The sequence below is a fragment of the Patagioenas fasciata genome, chromosome 2 (assembly GCF_037038585.1).
Source record: "Patagioenas fasciata isolate bPatFas1 chromosome 2, bPatFas1.hap1, whole genome shotgun sequence".
Lineage (NCBI taxonomy): Eukaryota > Metazoa > Chordata > Aves > Columbiformes > Columbidae > Patagioenas > Patagioenas fasciata.
Window position 1 is genome coordinate 51,340,996 of NC_092521.1, and position 21,789 is coordinate 51,362,784.

General features: G+C 39.8%; 1 protein-coding gene across 1 annotated transcript; it reads left to right on the forward strand.

Annotated features, from left to right (window-relative positions):
* The first annotated feature begins 251 nt into the window (after nucleotides 1-251).
* USP14 (ubiquitin specific peptidase 14) lies at nucleotides 252-21,702 on the forward strand. The gene is made up of 16 exons (XM_065832320.2): nucleotides 252-474; nucleotides 2,970-3,115; nucleotides 3,743-3,775; nucleotides 5,706-5,810; nucleotides 8,441-8,544; nucleotides 10,706-10,764; nucleotides 12,668-12,798; nucleotides 13,104-13,184; nucleotides 14,021-14,100; nucleotides 15,645-15,759; nucleotides 17,033-17,098; nucleotides 17,420-17,512; nucleotides 18,420-18,548; nucleotides 19,587-19,647; nucleotides 20,758-20,865; nucleotides 20,987-21,702. The coding sequence occupies exons 1-16, from the start codon at nucleotides 459-461 to the stop codon at nucleotides 21,136-21,138; spliced, it is 1,479 nt and encodes a 492-aa protein (XP_065688392.1). The 5' UTR covers nucleotides 252-458; the 3' UTR covers nucleotides 21,139-21,702.
* The last annotated feature ends 87 nt before the right edge of the window (nucleotides 21,703-21,789 follow it).

A 21,789-nucleotide genomic window follows, 5' to 3' on the forward strand; every position in this document is an offset into this window, starting at 1 on the left:
GCCCGGTTATTCAGCCGCGCTTTCCCACGCGCCCTGCTCTCCCGAGAAACGACCGTTAGCGGCGGACAGCCCGCAGCTGGAGCGGCCTCTGTTCCCCGGTCTGAAGGGCAGCGCCTCGGCCCGGTCCCACGAGCCACCACCACTAGCGGCCGTTACCGGCCGCGCCGCGCGAGCGCCCCCACCCACCCGCCGCTCCTTGCGCACAGCGGCCGCAGCCCCGCCCCGCCCTTCCGGCAGTGCGCGCGCAGCCCGCCCCGCTTCCGGAGAGCGGGTCCCGCTTGCAGCGTCATCCTGAGGGGCTGGTTTGAATGAGACCCTGAGGGAGGGAGGGACGCGCCGGAGCCGCCGCTGCTGCCGCCATCGCTCGCCTGCACCCTCCTCCCTAACGCCGCTCCCTTTCGCTTCCGCACTAGCACCGCGCCCTGGTGGGACACGGCGCGCCGCCCGCCCCCTCCGCCATGCCGCTCTTCTCAGGTGAGCCGGCCCCGCCACTCGCCCGCGGGGCGCGGTGTCGTTGCCTCAGCGACCAGCCCTCCTCCGCGGCTCCCCCGCTCCCGGCCAGGCCCGAACCGTTGGCGGGCGCGGGGAGGCGGGCGATACTTCCCGACGGGCAGCGGGAGGCTCCTCCGGCGGCCCCGCCGTCCGATCGCCGGCGCCCGGCACGTGTCCGCTGAGCCCGGCCGAGGGCGGCACCGGGAGCGGCCCGGGACGCGCGGCCCGGTCGGGCCCGGTGTGGGAGGCGGCCCGGCCGCCGGGGGAGGAAGCACTGGCCTGGTCGGGCTGTGGGGAGCGGCGGGCGCTGCCCGCGGCCGTGTCGGCACCGCAAGTCTTGTGAGCCGGTGTCAGACGTGTGTCGCCTGCCGTCGCGCCTCCGTATTGCCGCTCCTTGCTTTATTTTCATTTTGTACCAAGGCGAGCTTTCCTTTCTGTCAAGCCAGCCGTAATCCTGCATCCACCTCTGCCCCTCTAAACCTGATCTTTCCTAATTAAAGCCAGAGGAGTCAAAATTTTTAAAAATCGCATTGTATCCTGCTCTACCTCCTTACCATGAAGGGGAATTTTTAGTGAAGACTGCAGTAGCAAAACCTTCAGTGGCACTGACGGATCAGTCACTGGCTTGTTTATGTTTCACAGGTCTGATCTCCTGGGCCTTTTTAGTGCGCGAGGAAGAGACTGTGAAAGAACCTCAGTACACGGTTGTGTCCTTGTTCCTCCACTGTTTTAATTGTGGTTGGCAAACTGGGATCCTGATGTCAGTATAACAGCACTTTTCCTGAACTCTAACACATCTGTCTAAGTTGTGTTTTCTGTTCAGTGAGGGAAATATGTCCTTCTTTTTTCATAGTTTCCCTTGTTTTCAAATTAACAATTTTTTATTTTGGAAACTTTTGGTGAAATTTCTCTTGCGGTCTCTGAAGAGAAACTAGTGCTTTTCAGTTTCTTCTTAAGTGATTAGCTGTCAAAAGCAGTGACATTACAGATTAATAGTTGCTAACTCTTCTGCATATGTAGTGATGGATGTATGACTGTTCAAAAATGCAAAACTTAAAAGACTGCAGCTGACGCGTTCAGTGGCTGAGTTGTCTTCCCAGGAAACGGGAAAAGACTTGTGCTTGGTAGGTCTTAAATATGAAAAATAACAAGTGTGTTTTTTAAAAAAATCAGAAGTCTGGGCAAATCAGAAGTTACTTTCTGCTAGAAATACTGAAAAGACAGTCATTTGAGTTGCTTTGTAGGCTAATTTAGACTAGTTTTTGGTTATTTTTCCTTATTACCCATCACAAGCACTGCATACATCTGAAACCTTACCCTTCTTGGAAAATTTTTTAGAATCACGGCGTTTAAGAGTCTTCTGTTGAAAAAACCTAGTATATTTACTTAAAACTGAGGCACGGGTAGAAGGAAAGGATATGGGTTTCTTAAAGTATGGTATTTCAGCCACTTACTGTGCACATAGGGTGTTACTGTGTGCTGTATTTTGCAGATTTTCAGCAAAACTACATCTTGCTAAAGTAGCATTGTGTGCCTGTGATAGTGATTGGAAGTGATCAAAGATACATAACCATTCTTTAGAAACCACACTGTTTACTCCAGGCATTTTTGTCTGCTCTTGGTTGCGACTAGCTTTACCAAAGTGAATTTAACGTGCTTTTGTGTTGTTCTACCTAACGTTCCTGCTGGTCATCCCATTTGCAGTGTCAAGAGTTACATTTTGTGTGACCAAATTTCACTTCACTTCTTAATTCCAGTCCTGCACCTTTACTGAGGTCAGGGCTTCTGGAGCTGCACTCTGCGCTAGGCTGTTGTATGTATTCACATGCAGGTGGGTTTTTTGTGTGAATGCTGTGAGCACTGAGGAGGAGAGCAGTGATGGTGTTGTAATCAGTGCTGTGAGCTTAACCTTCCATTGCAAGGAAGCAGGAGGCGTGCTGTTCTGTGGGTCTTGTCTTGATGCACACTTATCTCTTCGTGTAACTCCATGTGGATGATACTGGTAGCCACAACTACGGCTGTCAGTCACTTTGCTGTTAAAGAACACGGTAATGTTTGCTGTTGAAGGAGGACGGAAGTGCCATGGAAAACTGAACTGGAATCATGTCTGAACTTCCTCAGAAATTTGTTTGCAACGAATGGTGCCAACAGGTTGGGAGAATTGCTTTTGAGCTGCTTTGCCCAAAGGATTTCTGATGCTGTTGTACACATTTATTGCTTGCAAAGTTTCTCAGTATATATGCTGCTTACAATTGTTTTGTAGGCTGTTTTAAAACTTGTTGGAAACAGTATGTTCTGATGGCTCAGTCACCTTGTGGAAAACGTGTCCTTTAGCTTGATTATTGACAAGTTTTAGACTTACAAACTGAACATTTAGAGATGGTATAAAGTCTGGAATGTGAAATACTGGGTTAATCATGGTAATTACATTCTTTTGTCTTAGGAAGTAACCTAGTTTCAAAACATTTTGTTTGCAGTTAATGTGAAATGGGGAAAAGAGAAATTCGATGGTGTGGAGCTTAACACTGATGAACCTCCAATGGTCTTCAAAGCCCAGTTGTTTGCACTGACTGGAGTTCAGCCAGCTAGACAGAAAGTGATGGTTAAAGGAGGAACTCTGAAGGTAGGAATCTGTGTTTTTTTGTATCATTTCTAACTATTACATTATAACATACTGAGCAACGACCATGTTTCCAAGTGTTCCTTCAGAAGATTTTCATTGTATGTATTGATCTCACTGCGCTTTTCAGAAATGATTCTGTATGATTCATTGCCTACTGCTAGAAAATACTGGCAAGAGTTTATTGCTAAATGATTGAGAGGTACACTGCTGTTTTAAAACATTTTTTTACTCTTTTATACCAAACACTACTCTGCTTGGTGTTTTTTCTGTTCCTTTTTCATGTTCAGAATCTGAATGCAGCTTTTTGCTTTTTAGCTTGTTGAAGAAAAGTTTCTCTGGCACTTTTTTGATGGAGACTTATCGGTATAAAGCAATACAGGCAACTTCCCTACAAAAAATTGTTTACATCTAAACAGTGTTGAACAACAGATGAAGAACCTTATTGAAAAAACAACTTAACTGCTTTTTCTCTTAGACAAGACTTGATGATACATGAACAGTTAATATTGTGGAATCTTGGATGAAGCAATTGTATATTTAGAAATATGTTATTAATATTAATGAAAAAATTTGCTTGTCTTCTGCTGCAAGATAATTAACTTGTCTTTTATTTCATTTCAAATACAGGATGATGACTGGGGGAACCTAAAAATAAAGAACGTAAGTTCTGAGGAATAACTACATTTTACTAGTTTGATTTTTACTTTGGCATTTAAAGAAAGATTTAAGGTTCTTGCTGCTTCTGCTTGAATGGGTATCTCTTTCTTAAAAATCAGGCCTTGATGAAAAATAACTTTATAGTTGTCATACTTAAGCATTCTTATGAAATTCTTGTCATTGATTTGCAAAAAACCTTTTTTGGCATCAGTAGGGAAACAACACCATCTTCCTGAAGTACTTGGGAGTATATGTTTCTTTATTTCTTACAAGAAATATTCTGGATCAGACCAGTGGTCCTCCTATGTTGTCTGTCTGTGACCATAGTAAAAAGTGATGTTATTGTGGGAGAGCTTGTGAACCTGGGCACTGTCTGTGCCATGTTGTGCTTGTATGTCCCCAGCATAAAAAAATTGTTACATTAGAAATGTTGAAGTTACAGATCTACCTACTTCCTTTTTTATCACCCTGCAGAAATTTGTTCTGCTGTATTAAACAGCTGCTGTTTAAAAACAAAGCCGTTAGTAATAGTTATTTATACCTTTGACTAGTTCAAAAAGAAAATGAAAGGTGAATGTGTTTGTGTTTCTTATGTACATAATATTGTAACATGGAATCCCAAATATTTTTGTTTTTTTTTCTTTTTTCATAATTTTCTTTTCTGTAGGTATCTTGTTTCATTCAGGTTTTATCCCTGTTCTTCACTGAGCAGATTGAATTAGGTAGCATTACTCTTACCCTTGTAATTTGTTTGCAAGTGTCTGTTAGCAGCCTGTAGCTGCAACTATTGTAGCAAAATCATTCAGCAAAAACCCCAGTACATAATATTCTTGTCCTTTTCTGCATACTTTTATATTAACAACTGCCTTTATTAATTTTAATAATGTTATATACAAGTTCTAGGGATTATGTTTATACTGTCAAAGCTGTTTCTTTCCATTCTGTTGTCCATCCTTTTCCTTAGCGTTGTATTTTTCCAGGCTCCAGCTAGCCATTTTCTCGCCCTTTGATAGATCTTATTGTGTAGATGTGCTCCTGTTGAATGCTGAAAAACTCCTTTTCCTTGTGCTAGTCCAGCAAACTTGGTAACTTTCTTGATTACCCCTAAACTGACAGAGTGATTTTGGTTATTTTTCACTTTTTGATTAATTTAATGTCCTCAGAACTTGCCAGACCAAAGGGTGGCATTTCTCTTTCCTGTGTGCTTTTCAGGTGAAAAAAAACAGCTCAAAACTCAAAGCTGTGGTCCTTGTTATTACCCACATATGTCTGTTTTCCCAGATTCTAGGCTAAAGATGAGGGATGTTTTTTGTTGTTTTTTAGAGAATTCTGAATTTGAGAACTTGAGACTCTGTTGACTGAGAACCTCAAACATTGCAGCTTCTTTCAAATCAGAAGTTAGCTGCTCAGTTATCCTTGGTTCCAAGGCATTTTCCAAGACTTAAAGGGAAGAGGAATACTTACACTCAGGTGTTGAAGGTGCTTGATCCCTGGTGGTCCATGAGAAATGGAGTTTTTCTGAACTCTTCACATTGGGATATTTCGTGAATGTTAAATTTAGCCCTGACTGGGATCTTGCCTTGTCAGCTGCTGTCAAGCTCACCAGGCTCAGTGGAAATGTCCAGCATGGATAATGCTGTGGAGTTCTTCTCAAAGAATGCTTTCTAGATAATGAGAAAGTTAAAGTATACCCTTAAGAAACACCATTGCAATATGGGTTTTGTAAACTAAGATAAAATGTGTGTTTATTTTTTGAGAAATAGCTGAGAGATATCAAAAAGCTTAATGTTTTGGTGTGTGGTGTTTGTTTTTGTTATTTGTGGGGTTTTTGTGTGTGTGTGTGTGTGTTTGTGTGATTTTTTTTGTTTTGATTTTTTTTAAAGTGGAAATAACTTCCCTTAAATATTTATTACTGTTTTTACTGTGTTTGAAGGGGATGACCTTATTAATGATGGGTTCTGCAGATGCACTTCCAGAAGAACCAATTGCTCGACCCGTCTTTGTAGAAGACATGACAGAGGAGCAGTTAGCTTCAGCTGTAAGCATATTTAAAACTTTGGATTCTTCTAAACTTTTGAAAAATGGCAAGTTTTTAAATAATTGCAGTTGCTTAAAAGTGGATTTAAAAACTGTAATGTCTGTTTAGCATTTATAGCTTCTTAAGGAAATGTGAATTGACCTTGATGACCCAAGTGGTAGCAGTGATGGGAAGTCTGGAATTTAACTGAAAAGTCATATGACTAGTCCTGGTTTTTCTTTAGAGCAGACAGCTTAGTAAATTTTCTAAAAACAGCATTGCTGATAGTTTTTAAAGTCAAAGTTGTATTGCTCTTGCTGTATTAGTGCCTTTGCCTGAATGAGGGCTTCTAGAGGTACAAAACTGTTTCCTGCCTCTTTCATATCTGTGAAGGGAAACTAGGGCTGGTTTGGTGTGGCGTTGTTGCAGATCAGCAGAATGTACCTCACTCAAAAGAGAGAAGCATCAATATGTTTCATTGAGGTAAAATAATATTTTGGCACAGTTCAGTGAATTCAGTGGAATTTAAGAAAGTTAGCAGTGGTTTGACAAGGTTCAACAAGTTTGACAAGGTTCACCTTATTAATTACTGCATAGAGGAAACATGCAGAGCAAAATCGAGTTAGCCTCGAGTTAGAATGATTTACATGTAAACCGGAGATGCAAAAGGGTAAGGAAAACCCTCCCATGGATTTATGAGGTTCAGAATGGAGTCCTTTGCTTTCTGAACTCCTCCTCAGAGCGTAGTTGAGGTCCAGCTGGATCTAGACATAGTCTCAGCCTTGATCAGTGGTTTATTTCTAAGGGCAAACATACAAGGAATAAAGGTAATATTGAATCGCCACATGGATTGATAATGTTTCATAAGTATCAATTCAGCATGCAGTCACAGTTACGAAGGCAAAATCCAAGTTACTATACTGCGAGGTTATGTGCAGTATTGGTCGCTTACCAAAGATCTGCTGTTGGTAAAAGGTCTCTCTGCCTCGAGGAGCAACCTTGAGAGGTGTCCGAGCTCAAAGGGATGACCGCCATGCAGCCAAGCTGCCTAGCAGGGCAAGCTCAGAGAAGGCTCACCTAGGCTGTCATATTTATGGATTAAAGCAGTTGGATTGTAATCAAATTATATGGAATGGGAAAGGTATGGATGAGACACTTTGTACCTGCAACATTCTTAGTTCCTTGATAAATGAGTCTTGGAGAAGCCACCACTGTTCAGACATTAATTGCATGATGGGTGTTCCAAGGTTATGGGCATTGGTGCTGACAGTAACACTTTGTGCTTTGTGGGTGAGCTGGAGGAGGTCTTGGCCTGGCTGCGGCTCAGACCTTGGCCTCCTTTGGAGCCTGCACCAAAGCACTGCAAAGGGGTCAAGTGGAGCTATCACAGGGATGTGTTTGGGGGCTTTTTGTTCTTGTCTATGGGTAAACTTTCCTTTCTGAAAAAGGAAAATAAATTTGACATTAGTGGAGCAGATTATGTGTTTTTCTTTATGGGAGTAAAGTCTGGGAGAGCATAATAAATCTCATTTTTTAATGAAGTAAGTTCTGTTTGAGTTGTTTCCTTTTTTTCTAATTTAAAAGGCTTAATTTTCTCATCAGTCATTTGCACTAGGAATTCTTCTTCATACTTAAAACAGTCAACTCCACATGTAGAACCAGGATTCTTCTATGCATGTCTGTATGAAAATAGATCCATAGTTTGTACTTCTGTATTTAATGCTTTCCGTGACACCAACAAGTGAAGGATATTTTTGTATTTTTGAGACTAACCCTATACAAAGCCTTTGAGATAACTGAGAAGCAAACAAGGAGAAGATTCAGTGTCAGATAACATTTTGTTAAAGTTGGTCGCATTGCATTTCTCTCATTCAAATTTTGTTAGACATCAAAATTAAATTGTCTGTACTGCATGTATTCATTAAAATAGAATACACAGCTAAATGAATTCTTTTGCTAAAGTAATTAAGTGGTATTTGTATGCAGTACTGCCTCAGTTTCATTGAATTACGTGCTTTTCCCTGACAACTACTCAAATATGCAGGATTAAAAGAGAAAAATGCGTCTACATTATGATTTATAGTTGTTTCTGAAACTGGTTAGTTTAATTGTTAGTTGGCATTTGAATTTTTCAAAACTTTAGAATTCACAAGTTGTCAGAAAGGATCCAGTTAATGATCTGTTGCCAATTTCTGGAGGGGAGTTTAAATAATGCTTTTCTTTCTAACTATGAACTTAATCACATTTAGAGTTTTACTGAAAACTGATTTTAATTAAAGCATCAGTGTTTTGTACGTGTATTCATGTGGAAATTTCATGGAAATAGAATTTTAAGGTCAAAACTTGAAGGAGATTATAATTGAACTTTCAGAATGACTGCGTGCTTGAAGAATATGCTCATTAAATTAAACATGCACAGAAGAAACTCCAAAGTGTTCCTGAATGTGCTCTAAAAGCACAGAATGGCAAAATGATTAAGGTAATCAGAAAACGGATCTGGAAAACTTCATAAAGATTGACGAAATATTCCAGGTTTTACACATCTCTGATCGTTCCTTTTCTTAGAAGTTGATGTCAAATTATAATGTTTATACAAAAATGGTTGCACATCTCTCTCAGACCATCAAGCACCCTTGCAATTCTTTTGGTAGATGGAATTACCATGTGGATTGACGAACCTTGGCAACACTTGCTACATGAATGCTACGGTTCAGTGTATCCGCTCAGTGCCAGAAGTGAAAGAGGCCCTTAAAAGGTAGGATTCAGTACAAAAATACCATAACTAAAATGTTTTCTTTAGCTTATGAAATAGATATTTTGTGGAATAGTCATCTTAATACTGGTATGGATTATCATAATAATCTGTTATTCTTTAAATCTCTTCATTATTAACATAGTGATCAATTAAAGTTTATCCTATGGCTGTGTTAGTCTGTATTTTTAAAGAACTTAAGACTATGTGTTTGTTGGAACTGGCTTTTAGTGGAGAGAATGTTTTGCCTAACTAAAAATAGTTCCTATCAAGACTTGTTTAAAATGCTTAAACAAGCTACTGAACTCCTAACCCTGTTTGCTGGTATTGGTTTGTATGATCTTGTTCTGTATTAAAGAACTGTACAGGCGTTTTGTTACTTTTTGCAATGGCTTTATTGGATAGTGTGTTTTCAGCTATGAAATACTGGTGTTACTGACATTTGGTACTTGGAGGTACAGCAGGAAGCTCAGAGATAGGACCATGGGTATTGCTGTGGTGGCAAACTGGAAAAAGCTGGAACTACATGGATCTGTATGAAACAGAACACATGCCCTTATGCAATTTGTTCATTCGTTCTGATTGAAGAAGAACTTTTCTGATGTTTGTTTGTTTGTGTGTTATTCTGGACTGAAACGTGAAATGGCCAATTTTTGGGTGAGGAATCTACAAGAAACTTGAAAATTATGAAGATTGTAAGAAAAAAGAATACATGGCAATGTGAGCCTGAATTTGCCCTCCAGATGAATTATAGTGTGAAATCCATCAGTATTTTAAAGCTGTGAGAATTAGGTAGAGGATTGCCATCTTAGAGTTAACTTAATTCCTTTAAAATACATTGCTTTCTCAATACCTTGGTACCCAACTGGATAGTCTAGATTGCTCTAAATGCTAGTTATTTCAGTACTTATAATTTTTTCTTCATTCTGTTAGCAGGTGAACCTTAATTATTTAGCACTGAGAACTATCTGTGAGGTACAGAAATTCTGTGTTAAAGCTTTTTCTTGCTTTTTGGTGTTGTCATTTTTAGGAAAGTCTGTTTATTTCCATGTAAATGACTCTGAGTTACTGCACTGAATCAGATTATTTAACAAATTTAACATGCCAAATGTCAAAATGTAGCTTATGAAAGTTGCAGACTGCAATACAAGATGTGACCTTATTGTCTGTGGGAAACAAAAGGGATGTAGATGAGGTTCTTGGGGACATGGCTTAGTGGTGGACTTGGCAGTGCTAAGTTAATTTTTTGACTGGATGATCTGACTCTACAAGTCAGATTCACAGGCAGCTGCTCTGTTTTCCCCTTGAGATGGAGCCTTTATTTGATCTTTCCTGCTTGATGACAGCATGGAAGGGTATATGGCAGTGGGAGAGAGGTGAAAGGACTTCACGTGGGAAGCTTACTATTCCAGCTTAATTTCTCACCAGCTTTTCTGTTGACCTCTGCAAGGATACTCCCTGTTTTGTAGCTTGACAGGAGGATAGTTTCCTGCTCATCGTCCAACAATGGGCAGAATTTTTAGAGTTCAGTCTGGGATTAAAGAATGCATGAGACCCTCCTTTTGTTTGGAGGCTTACGTAGTTTGAAGAGGCCATCTGTTCTGTGTGCAGGTGGTAAATTAAGAAATCATTTAGGGCGGTAAGTTCTAGTAATACAGGGGGACCCCTATGCTTCTTCAGTGTGGGACACAGCTCCCCAAGATAAATGACTTGCCCCTCACTGTTCTGCTTGTGCTGTGGAGGGAGGAAGCAGGCCTGCCCTCCATCTCTGTGCATTTTGTCTGCCAGCTATCCTTGAAGGTGTTTTTCCATGCATCTGAAGAAGCTGCGGTAAATCTTCCAGAAATGGGGTAGCTTCTATGCAGACGTTTTCATCAGTGTCTTTGAGGCAAGTGGATTAGGGAAGCAGCAGTGATGTATCCAGACTTCTCAGTCTGCATTTATTTATTGTGTCAAGGATGCCAGTTTTCCCTCGCTTCCATGCAGTGCTTTGCAGAATAACAGAGAATTTGAGATGAGTGTAAATCTTACCTTCAGTTACTTTTGTTTTGGTGATTGATTTCTTTGATACTTTTAAATAAATCTATCTGCCTGCTTTATGATTTGAAAACCTGACTTCTTGGTTGCTTTTAATTGCATACATATTATTTTTCTACTCTTTTAGGTATGGTGGTGCCTTAAGAGCTTCAGGAGAAATGGCCTCTGCTCAATACATTACTGCAGGTTGGTGTTTAGCGTAGAACACAGTGATTTAGGCTAGTCTGTGATTTCCTGGTAGCTGCAGATGAAAATTGCAGTTGGAGCTCTGCCTGTTTTTCATTAGTGCACGTGCCTTAGGACTTTCAGATCTGCTGACACTGGAGGATTCATTTTGCTCTGTTGTTAATGTCTTTAAAGGTTATTCTGAGTGTGGCTGCACAGCATGCATTTCTGCATGTTACCTAGCTGCACACTAGGAAAAATGTATTCAAGTGTGATCTAGACTTCGACAGAAATCATTCGTATCTCTGACTGTTCTGCACATAGGCACAAAGTAATTGGAACTTCCTAAAGCAGGCTCCATCCATCTGTTAATTCAATCATTTTGTGTAGAAATAGTTTAGTAAACAGTTCTTTGTTTCACTTAATGGTAGGCTAACACCATGCTCCTAGAATATGTATTTCATTGATAATGCTCAGCCAATAAATCACATTAAAAATTATTGTTAAGGTGGTAGCTGATGCTTTATCAGTGATCTTAGCTTTTACCCAAAATATGCAGATTTCATAACTGAAGTAGAAAGTAGTGTCTTCAAAAGGGAAGTTACTCTTTGTTGTGGTGATCTGGGTGCTCACAATGTGGGAGCTCACGATGGCCCCGTATCTCCAAGTTCTAACTAGAATTCTAGTTAGACCCCTTACACTTGAACAAGGGTACTACTTGTCCGCTTTTTCTTTTTTTACTCTATTTCATTGCCCCACTAAGATGCTGGGCCAGGACACTGGGATTTCTACCAGTCCATTTAAGGAAAAACAAAACAATATAAGGAAGGAAAGGTCCAGTTTGTGGGTATGCCTGCTGATCGAATTTTGGGGTGGTAAGTTCAATGGTTACTCTATACAACCATGCCTGCCCCTCCCCTTTTCACTGCCTTTACTTCATGTCCCTTGTTTTCTTTTTAAGGTGACAGCTCTGCTTTTTAGGAATCTCAGTAGTTTAAGACCTGAGTAATTCTTAGTAAATTCTTTGATGCTGAGCTGGTCAAGAACTCCTGCATGACACTTATGGCATTTTTTTAAATGGCTGTGTCATATCAGTTGTCCCTCCTAGCGAGGTCTTAAGAGGAGGAAGCAACTGATCTTGGTTCCTTGTGATCTTGCCTATATTCGCTTATTCAAGAGTGTCGTTCATTATTCTCTCCACTTGTAAATCAGTGAATATGCAGACTCTTGCCTACCTCCCAGGGTTGTTGTGAGGATTAACAGGTGTCTCTGAAATGATTTGTAGATTTAAAATGCTGTAACCTGGGTAGATAAGACGTGTAGCCACATGTCTGGAGCAAAAAAGAAAGCCATGTGTATTGTCATGCAATCAGTAGCATTCATTGAATTGCATATAATTAATGACTTGTCTGCACGTATGCACACACATACTTGTTTTCCTGGATGTTAAATTAAGCATGAGTATATTCTAGATATTTTAGTTGGGAAAAATGAAAACTTTTCCCAGTAGCTGGTGAAACTTAAACTGCTCTAGAGAATAGATTGTGAATGCCTTCTAGTTTCTCTAGGTGTTGTAGCCCTCTTGTGAAAACGTTTTCCTCAGATGTTTTTCAAATGAAGTCTTAACTACTCAACTTCTTTTTTCTTTTGTTCTGTTAGCAGCCAGGAAAGACAAGGCACTATGTGCCAAACCCTGCTCAGACTTCTCATGTTTACACTTGCAAAGTCATGTTCACAAAGGACCTCTTAGGTGCACCTGTTATGCCACCTGGAAAATCTGGCTGTGCTTTGGAAAGATCAGATTGGACACTGTTAAATGATCAGTCTTTAAATGTTGCTGTTGGTTTACCATTATTTTTAAAGTTCCTGCCATGTTTGAATTGTTTTTCCACTTCTCAAAGCATTCACTTACTTTTTCTTCAAGCTCTTAGAGACTTGTTTGATTCCATGGATAAAACTTCCTCCAGTATCCCACCTATCATTCTCCTGCAGTTTTTACATATGGCCTTCCCACAGTTTGCAGAAAAGGGTGACCAAGGCCAGTACCTTCAACAGGTAACGACTGATTATTGGCTTATTGTTTGAAAATTCTGTAGTATGTTGGAAATTGAGACCAAGAATATTTTAAAACGTTCCTTCTCCAGCAAAAATAGTTAATCCCAGTAAAGTGTTTGCTTTTGCATCGTGTAGAAAATTTGAATGTCATATTGAGTGCTAGTTCTGAAAATATATGGTGGAATAGGGAGAAATTCTTAGTTAAGTAATCCTTACATTTGGTTTTATAGTGTGAAGATTGATGGGTTTAATATTACTAAACAGTGACACCACTAGTTAGATTTAATGTTCTGTTCCCTTCCTAGGATGCCAATGAGTGCTGGGTGCAGATGATGAGGGTACTACAGCAGAAGCTGGAAGGCATAGAAGGTGATACAGTTATGGAGGTAATTGTAATCTTCCTGTAACCAGAGCTAGGATTTATAATATTGTACTTGTGATTCACTTACTTTTTTGCTAAGCATTATCTGTTTTGGGAGTTCTTTAACATGTGTCCATAGTCCAGTATGTGAAGTTGCTTTCTGAGGTGTCTGATCAGTGCAGTGGTAACTTTGTCATGTCAGCTGTGCTGTGCAGTGTACTGTAGAAATACTTTCTCTCTGGGCTTTGTAAAGCTTGTGTTGGACCAGTGTGGTGGTGACTGTGGGTATGCAGTGGTTGGCCCTGATAACCTGTGAATTTAGCATTTAAGAATTATTTTTTTCTTGAAAAAAAAAAAACAAACAAACAAAAAACCACCCACCCCCCATAAAAAGAACAAAAAACAAACCAACACCCTTGTGCTACAGCATTCTGGGCTCCATGAATGCTATTTCCAACAGACAGCTAACTTAATCAACCTGATAATAAGTTACTTAAAGTTTTTCCCAAGATTTTACCAGACTGTAAACTGTTTTCTGGGGAGTCTTGGCAGTGGCAAAAATCTGATATACGTCTCTAAAATTTAAGACACATTTAATTTGGGAGCAAGGAGATGTGACTTTTTGGTGGAAATCTTGCTTGCTGATATGCTTTGAGGTGGCTTTAACAACATGCTATAAATGCGTATGTCTTGAAACTTTTATACGGTGTAAGGAGATGGACTGACTACGAGAAAATGCACCTATAGAAAGCTGAAAGGATAGGCTTCAAAGAGTTTAAATAAATGGGGTAATCTTGTCTGTAAAGAAGGTTGTCTTTGCATGCTGTTCAAAGTTACATCATAAGAAAATTTGTTTTACAGACGGACTCCGGAGCTACAGCAGGAGCTTCTAAAAAGAAGAGTTTAATTGATCAGTTCTTCAGCATTGAATTTGAAACAGCGTATCCTAAAGACTTAAGGCAAAACATAAAAAATGACAGTGATTTCAGACTTTAGCAGTTGAGTGCAGGGAGAATGAACAGCATCATCCAGAATAGTATGGAAAATAAAGGTGTGTGTTGGAGAAGAGAGGGAATGATGTATTGCAGGAGGACACAGAAGTTAAAGTTAGGATTGGATATTCTTTGAGAGAGGGGGTGATGTGGGGAAGAAGAATGGTCATGGAAACTTACAGAAAAAAAACATAGAATTTGAATACCAGGCTTCCTCCCCAGGGAAGATTGCCCATTATCTACTTCAAGGATGCTGAGACATTTTTTCCAAATAAAGGATTTATCCTTTTATCCTAGATAGCCTTCTTTTGACTTGTAAGGAAGTGTTGCTGAGTTGCCAAGTATGCTTGGCATACTAAACATGGACAAAAACTAGCTCGATTGATTTCTAATGAGATAGATGCAACACTGTTAGATGAGGTCAACTAATGTAACCTGCAACTTTCTAGTAGCTTTTTTAGAGCAAGAACAGAAAGCGTATGGTGACATCAGGCAACACATCTCATGCCAAGTGTTAGTTTTTTCCCACTTCTCCACCCCGAAATCCTGGCTATCATTAAACTCACCACCACTTTTGGAAAGAATTATACCGTGCATTTTGCTCTTCTGAAATAAGGAAACATCCCCTTAGCTGAGGTGTTGTGTCTCATAGCTTGGTAGTAAGGAAGAGTAAAGGCCATTTTTAAGGTCAGTGTCATGTATCTCTCTCCCTGTATTGTCATGTTATCACTGAAATAGTTGGGAGGAGCAGAATGAGTTGCTCAGAGGAATGATGTGTAGGCCAATGGCCCAAGGAAGAGACTTGGTAGAAGAGACTTGTTGCAAACCTTTCAAGTGTGCTTATGGCAGCATTTGTAGAGTAAGTGCATTCAGGGTGGTCAGAAATGTATCTAGTTAGGAGGAGGTGAACGACAGAAAAGGATTGGGATAAGAGTATGAAAAAGAAGAGGCTGGACAGAACGATTAGAAGAATGTTTAGAAAATAATGAAGAAACGGATACCATTTCAGTGAAGAGGACACATACAAGGCAGGGAAAGGAGGCCATGTGTGTTGAAAGAAACAGGAAGTCTGGCCAGCAGCAGAAATAGAAGAACTTTATTAATTATAAGTAACAATGGAGCATAATGTTGTAGGAAGGCTTCAAAGCTTGATATTGGTAGCTAGTTAGCATGATCTCTGCCCTGGGGGTTGGGTGGTGGGGAGAAGAAAGAACAAAGCAGGCCTTACAAGCTCAAATGGTGATGAAAAAGTTATTGTCCTTTTTTTGGTACACTGTCTGCTTCAGCTACCACTTGCCATTAGATATGAAGGAACAGATTGGTTGGAAGGACGACTGTTTCAAATCTTCCTTTTCATACTGCAAAAAATAAAAGTACTATTGGTGCACAAACGTGATTACCTTAAATTACCATGCTGATCAGCAGGTAGTTTTCACTATAGCGGTAGTTTATCTCTTGGTGGGTGCATGATGGTTTTCCTTAATTTTATGAAGCATGAAATGTACAGAAGCTGAAGAAGAGGAAGTAACTAAAGGAAAGGAGAATCTGCTTCAGCTTAGCTGCTTTATCAATCAAGAAGTGAAATATCTGTTTACAGGACTAAAATTGGTAAGCCAGTCTCTTTTAATTTAATTGAATTTCTAAATGACCTGTGTTGTTAATCTATGGCCTGGAGTTGACATCTGCTGTCCAGTCTTTGCAAAGTTCTAAGATTTTTTTTGTGTATGTGTTCAATGGGAAGATGGCAGTGAAAATGAATTGCATGTTCTTGACCCATGGCAGGTAACCAAGTACAAGCAAATTTGCTCCTTGCAATTAGAAACTGTTCAGGTGGCTTTCACTTCAGACTGAGCACTATCATGATTTAAGCATGCTGTAAATGATTCCTAAAACCTCCCAAAGTCAATTTAAAAATAGGGTGGCATTTTGGTTGCTAATCAAAAAACCCCTGGTGGATCAATTAAACTTAAACTTAACTTTGCAAATGTTGAAGGGGGTGTTATTTTCCATGACACTACCTCATCTTTAAACTGTTTATTTAAGTAGGACTTCTTAAAGTAGCTTGTGCTTTTTATATATACATATTTCTAAGTTTTCAGGGTTTTTTTGAGAATCTGAAGGAAGAAGGAGAAGAGCTACTACAAAATCTGTGTAGTAACTGCTCTTGCAGAGTATAAGAGCGGGGATGGAAGCAGCGGTCTGGTTTGTACAGGACTGGACCAAGTTGTATGGTTCTCAGATAATCTTTGTATCTGCCTTCTTTTTTTGGTCAGAATTTAGAAGGAAAAGTAAGATAAAATAGTTGATGCTCACAAATTAAAAAGATTATGAAAAAAGAAACTTCACTTTCAGGCCAAAAAAAGGCCTTCTGGAATTCTTAGGCTGGATTGCCTGTAGCAAGGGCCACAACACTGACAACCAGGTCAGTCTTTCCCTGAGTTTGGGAAGGTCCCTGGAAGCAGGGTGTCCCCACCTGTCTACCTGTGTGCAGCTCTATCTGCTTTAGGCTGAGAACTGAGAAAGGTACAGATGTGCCTGTCACAAGAAACTTCAGATTTTCTTTAGTTGTGTTCCAAGCATGAAATGACACATTCATAACCAGATCCAGATGCTTAAGCTGCAAGTTCTACTCCTGTGGAGTAAAGTTTTCTGCAGAGGGGAACTGGGTTGTCAGGGCTCAAGACCAAGGCCGGAGCTGAACAAATGAATGGGCGCGGTCTTTCTGCCAAGGAATTTCAAAATTCCGTGTGTCGTAATGGCAGAGAGCAACAGAAGGGACTGGCAAAACCAGGTCTAGTTTATGGTTTGTTGATTCATGCTGTGCTTTTCTTTAGGCTGTGTTTTATGGTGAATGTATGTGTTATTATCTTTTTTTTAACAGCGTCTTCAAGAGGAAATCACCAAACTCTCTCCAACACTGCAGAGAAATGCACTCTATATCAAATCTGTGAGTAGTACTTTGTTGCTCTCTTTACGATTGTTTTAACTGTTGTCAATTTTCTGTCCCAAAACACGAAGTTATTGCTGGAACAGCATGTGATTTATGTTTATAAAGCATCTGCATATCCACTACCAAGAAATTTAAGACCAGTGGAAAATGATTTATTTGAGTACACTATTATGCAGAGCTTCAAAATTGGAGGCCTTGTTATACTCGTATGTGTTTGTGTACAAATAGGTTCCCAGAATAGCCAGTAATTTAAGATGAGCAGTGTTTAAGGTATCTGTGAATATCTGAAGTAACAGCTTTTTCTAATTCTTTTTATAGTCTAAAATTAGTCGCTTGCCGGCATACCTGACTATTCAGATGGTCAGATTTTTTTACAAAGAGAAAGAATCTGTGAATGCCAAAGTTCTTAAGGTGAGTAATTTTTCTGCATATTGAAGTTTAATTCCTCTTCAGGCTTTTCATTGAGGTTTTTATTATAGGCACACAACTAATATTTGAAGGCTACTTACTAAATTGTTTGCTTTTAAATTACAGTTTCTTTGCTTTGAGTACAAAGTACCTTTGTTCCCAGTTGCGATGAGGTGCGGCAAACTGTGCTACCAAAATAGTCTGTGGGGGAGGGAAGGGACAGAAGCGAAGTTGCTCCAGTAATGTTGGGATTTTTTTCGGTCTTTTCTCGCTAGTGGTTCAGAGGAGAATGGAAGCATGGCCCTCTCCTTAGCTAAACAGTCACTGGTCAGTGTTCTGAAGTTGATGAGAAATGTTTACGCTACCAAACGCTTCCTGTATTAGTTATTCTAATTGTCTGGCTTCCTGACTGACAAACACAAGAACCAGCTGCAGACAGCTCAATGTTCCAGCTTCGGTTTCTGTGGCTGATAGAGCTCCTGGGCTGGCCAGGGAGCATCACGAGACAAGCAAGGGAATAAAGATTGAAGGCACATGTTAACTATTTTAGAAGACTCTTTGGATTACACAAATTGACATTTTGCAAGTGTACAATCATTTTACATGATTTTTTTCTTGAGGCCCGCATAGGTATTTCCATAGTATAAAAGTATGACAGCTTATAATAGTCGAAATATTTATACTGACTGTAGTAATTTATGATGGTTTGTTTATACTGAATCAGACATTCTTCTGTGACAGTATTGTAGCCCTTTGGGTAAGTAGTGTCAGCAATGTTTTAGTAGATCAAGTTGTCACAAATGTCATGAGAGTTCCATTTAATACGACTTAGTGTTGTCTTCCCATGGGAGAGCAGTTTAATGGGGAGTACCAATTTCTGTTAATAATCTTTATGCTTTTTCCTTCCTAGGATGTTAAATTTCCTCTTATGTTGGATGTGTATGAGCTGTGTACGCCAGACCTTCAGGAAAAAATGGTTTCTTATCGGTCAAAATTCAAAGATCTAGAAGACAAAAAAGTAAATCAGCAGCCAAAGAATGTAAGTCTTCTGGCAGTTTCATTGCTGGTTTGATTAAATAAGTTAAACATCTGAAATTTGGGTACCAGTAAGGACTAGCGAAAGCTTGACTTACTTCCTTAAATATACTTGTTTCTTACTTAGTATTCAAACTCCTTGATATTGAGCTCTAGATCTTTTTGTGTATATGTATTTTCATGAAAATACAGTATCTGCTTCGGTGTGACTGCCTAATGAGAAACGTTAAATGCTGTAGACAAACGTGTTGCTTACATTTTTATTTCAAAATGTATTAAAAAGTATGCAGAAAGGTTTTCTGTGAATGACAAAAAATAATTCTCTTCAACCATGACCACATGTGGCAGGTCACTTGTTTGGTGGATCGCAGGCAGCTGTTTCCTGCTCACCAACTGGAAAGAGCTGTACAAGGGAGCTCTACGTGTCTGAGTGAGAAAATTGAGAATATATGTACTAGTGAGCTAACAGTCTGTACTCTAAAAACTTGGTAAATGGTTTCATCTCCTACTTCCCTTTCTCAAATGAAGGAAAAAAAATAGCTAAACCTGTAGTGGTTTCGCCATTTTTTATGCTAGTTTTCCTGGCCTAATTATTGGCAGTTTCATGTAAACATTTCAATAAGGCTTGTATCTCTTTTTATAAAGTTTGGAGCAAGGAAAAAGTGCCATTTTAAAACAGAACATAGTGGCTCTTGGAATCTGTCTTTGGTGTTTTCTTGTTGCCACTTTGCTGCTAGCAAGTCCCTGGCAAGGAATAAAGTCTCAATTGCAGAATTGCTTTCTTGCTTCGAACCTGTAAATCTTGGTGGGTAAACAGTCTAAGCAATATGTGCTACAATGGTTATATATTTGTTTTTAAACAGTGGTCTTGTTTAGATCAGGCTTTTGGATCTCCAGCTAGAAATACAGTAACGGAATTTGTTTCAAGTTGAACAAAAAATGTTTAGGCTTAGAGATGCCTTTAAATGAACGGAGAATTAGTATTTGATATGATTGTCTTTCAAAACCATTCCACATTAATTCAGTGTATTCTGTTCTTTAGTCTAGTAAAAGTGATGGTGCACAGAAAGAAGTTAAATATGAACCATTTTCTTTTCCTGATGGTGAGTACAGCAAAATAAATCTATTTTAAAATAACTTTCTGTTTACTCATATTGAAGTCAACCTGATGGTAGGAATGTTTTGAGAACCCTGGTTATTTTTAATGCCTTTAAAGATTAAGCTTCAGAAACTGACAGAAATTTAAGAAACTGAAAGACTACACAAATCAAAATGCTGTCAAAGACATAATTGTCATCCCTTGAGTTAATACATAGAAGACATGTGCATCAGAAGACATTTGCATGTAATGTGCAGCTGTTCTGTACGCTTGTCAGTGGGTGGTAGGAAGCTGAAATTGAAACAAAAACTTAAACTGGACTTTCAAAACTGCAGTTGTGGTGCTGGTGTTGCCTAAATTGGGGGGGCCTGAAGCTTGAGTGTCCTAAGCTTTCACCTTCATGTTGAGGACATGGTGGAGTAATTATTTTCGAAGTCTTTTTAACGGAATTGTTACCATTCAGTGCTTCCTGAGGTTTCTGTGTGATGTACAACACGAGAAATGAGGGGGGCTGTTGAGCAGCTCATGAGTACAGTGGAAAGAGGATGTTCTAGAGTGCTGAGAAGCACAGTTAAGACGTGCTGGGGACTGCAACAATCTTCTTGCTACACTTGGAATCAGCCAGTTATTTCCATTGAAAAATTAACAGTGTAATTGAACTAATTGCAGAGTGAGTTGAGCTGCCGTGCTTGAGTGTTCTCAGCAGCATCACTGCATAGCCCCTGCTCAGCACACCCATCCTTGCAGTTTCACAGCTCACCCTGAATTCAGACAGCGGTCTGTACTTGAAGGAAGCATTGGCCAAACCTGTCCCAAAGATTTACTGACCACACACCATCATTTTAATGCTTTAAGAGGTACTGCCTTTGTGTTACACCCAGGATACATTATTTATGTCATGTGAATGGACACGAAAAGTCTCCATTTCCTGAGGGTTTACCCTGGTTGAAAGCTGCGGCTTTTAATTCACAATGATTTAGAACTGTGCTGTAACTGAAGTTTTACACAGCTGGAGCAGTGCGGTATGGGCAGTGCATGTTTGGTTAATGCTGTTAAAAAAAAAAACTGTTTGTGTAAGACTCGCTTAACTTTTTCTTCCCCCTTCTTCCTTCAGATATTGGTTCTAATAATTGCGGCTATTATGACCTGCAGGCAGTGCTAACACATCAAGGCAGATCAAGTTCCTCTGGCCATTACGTGTCTTGGGTTAAAAGGAAACAAGGTAAAAAAACCTAAACTAATTCCTGCACTGCCCTTCAGAGCTTCTTTCATTTAAGGGGTGCTGTGCATGCTTAGAGTTTATGTACTTAAGTTACAAATTATCCTCTTGTTTTTTCTTGCAGACGAATGGATTAAATTTGATGATGACAAAGTCAGCATTGTTACACCTGAAGACATTCTGAGGTTATCTGGGGGTGGAGACTGGCATATAGCTTATGTTCTACTCTACGGGCCTCGCCGAATTGAAGTAATTGAAGATGAAGCCGAACAATAGTCTTCAGTTTTAGTCATTCTGCCTAGGTGTGAAATAAATGTTGATTACTGATCACTTCTTTAACCCCAGAGCTTTGGCAAATGGATAAATAATTTGTTCAAACCTTTTCATGTGAAGAGGGATATTATTTCAAAACTGATCCCTGTACCAATTAGTCACTACAGGACTGGACTGCCCACAGTGGTGGTGACAATATTTTGAAAAGCTTTAAAGTCTTGCAGAAGATAATTTTTTAAAAATGAGCCTCTTCCTGCCCTTCCCCATCCCCAATGTCATCAAGTATTTATTACACACCTATTCTCACATTTGTTACTCTTGCATGGTTTATACCACAGTTCGATAGCTGTCCATCCTTTGCCTTACCTGGCAGTTTTGTTGGGAAGGCAGAAGAGAAACTGTTGCCTTGTTGCGTAACTCAGTGCTGCTGCCCATGGCCAACAACCCTGGCTACAATCAAGTATTTGTCCAGCCTGACCTGCTGTCTGTTCTGTTGCTGGCATCTCATGACTTCAAAATAAATTGTGATCAACAATGTGTCTCCATTAAAAAAAAGTTCATGTCTCAGTAGTGTAGTTAGTATGTGTTTGTTTCCACTTCTCGGGCCACCACTGCTGAATGTCTTGAAGCAGCCATGCAATAAAGCTGCTTTTT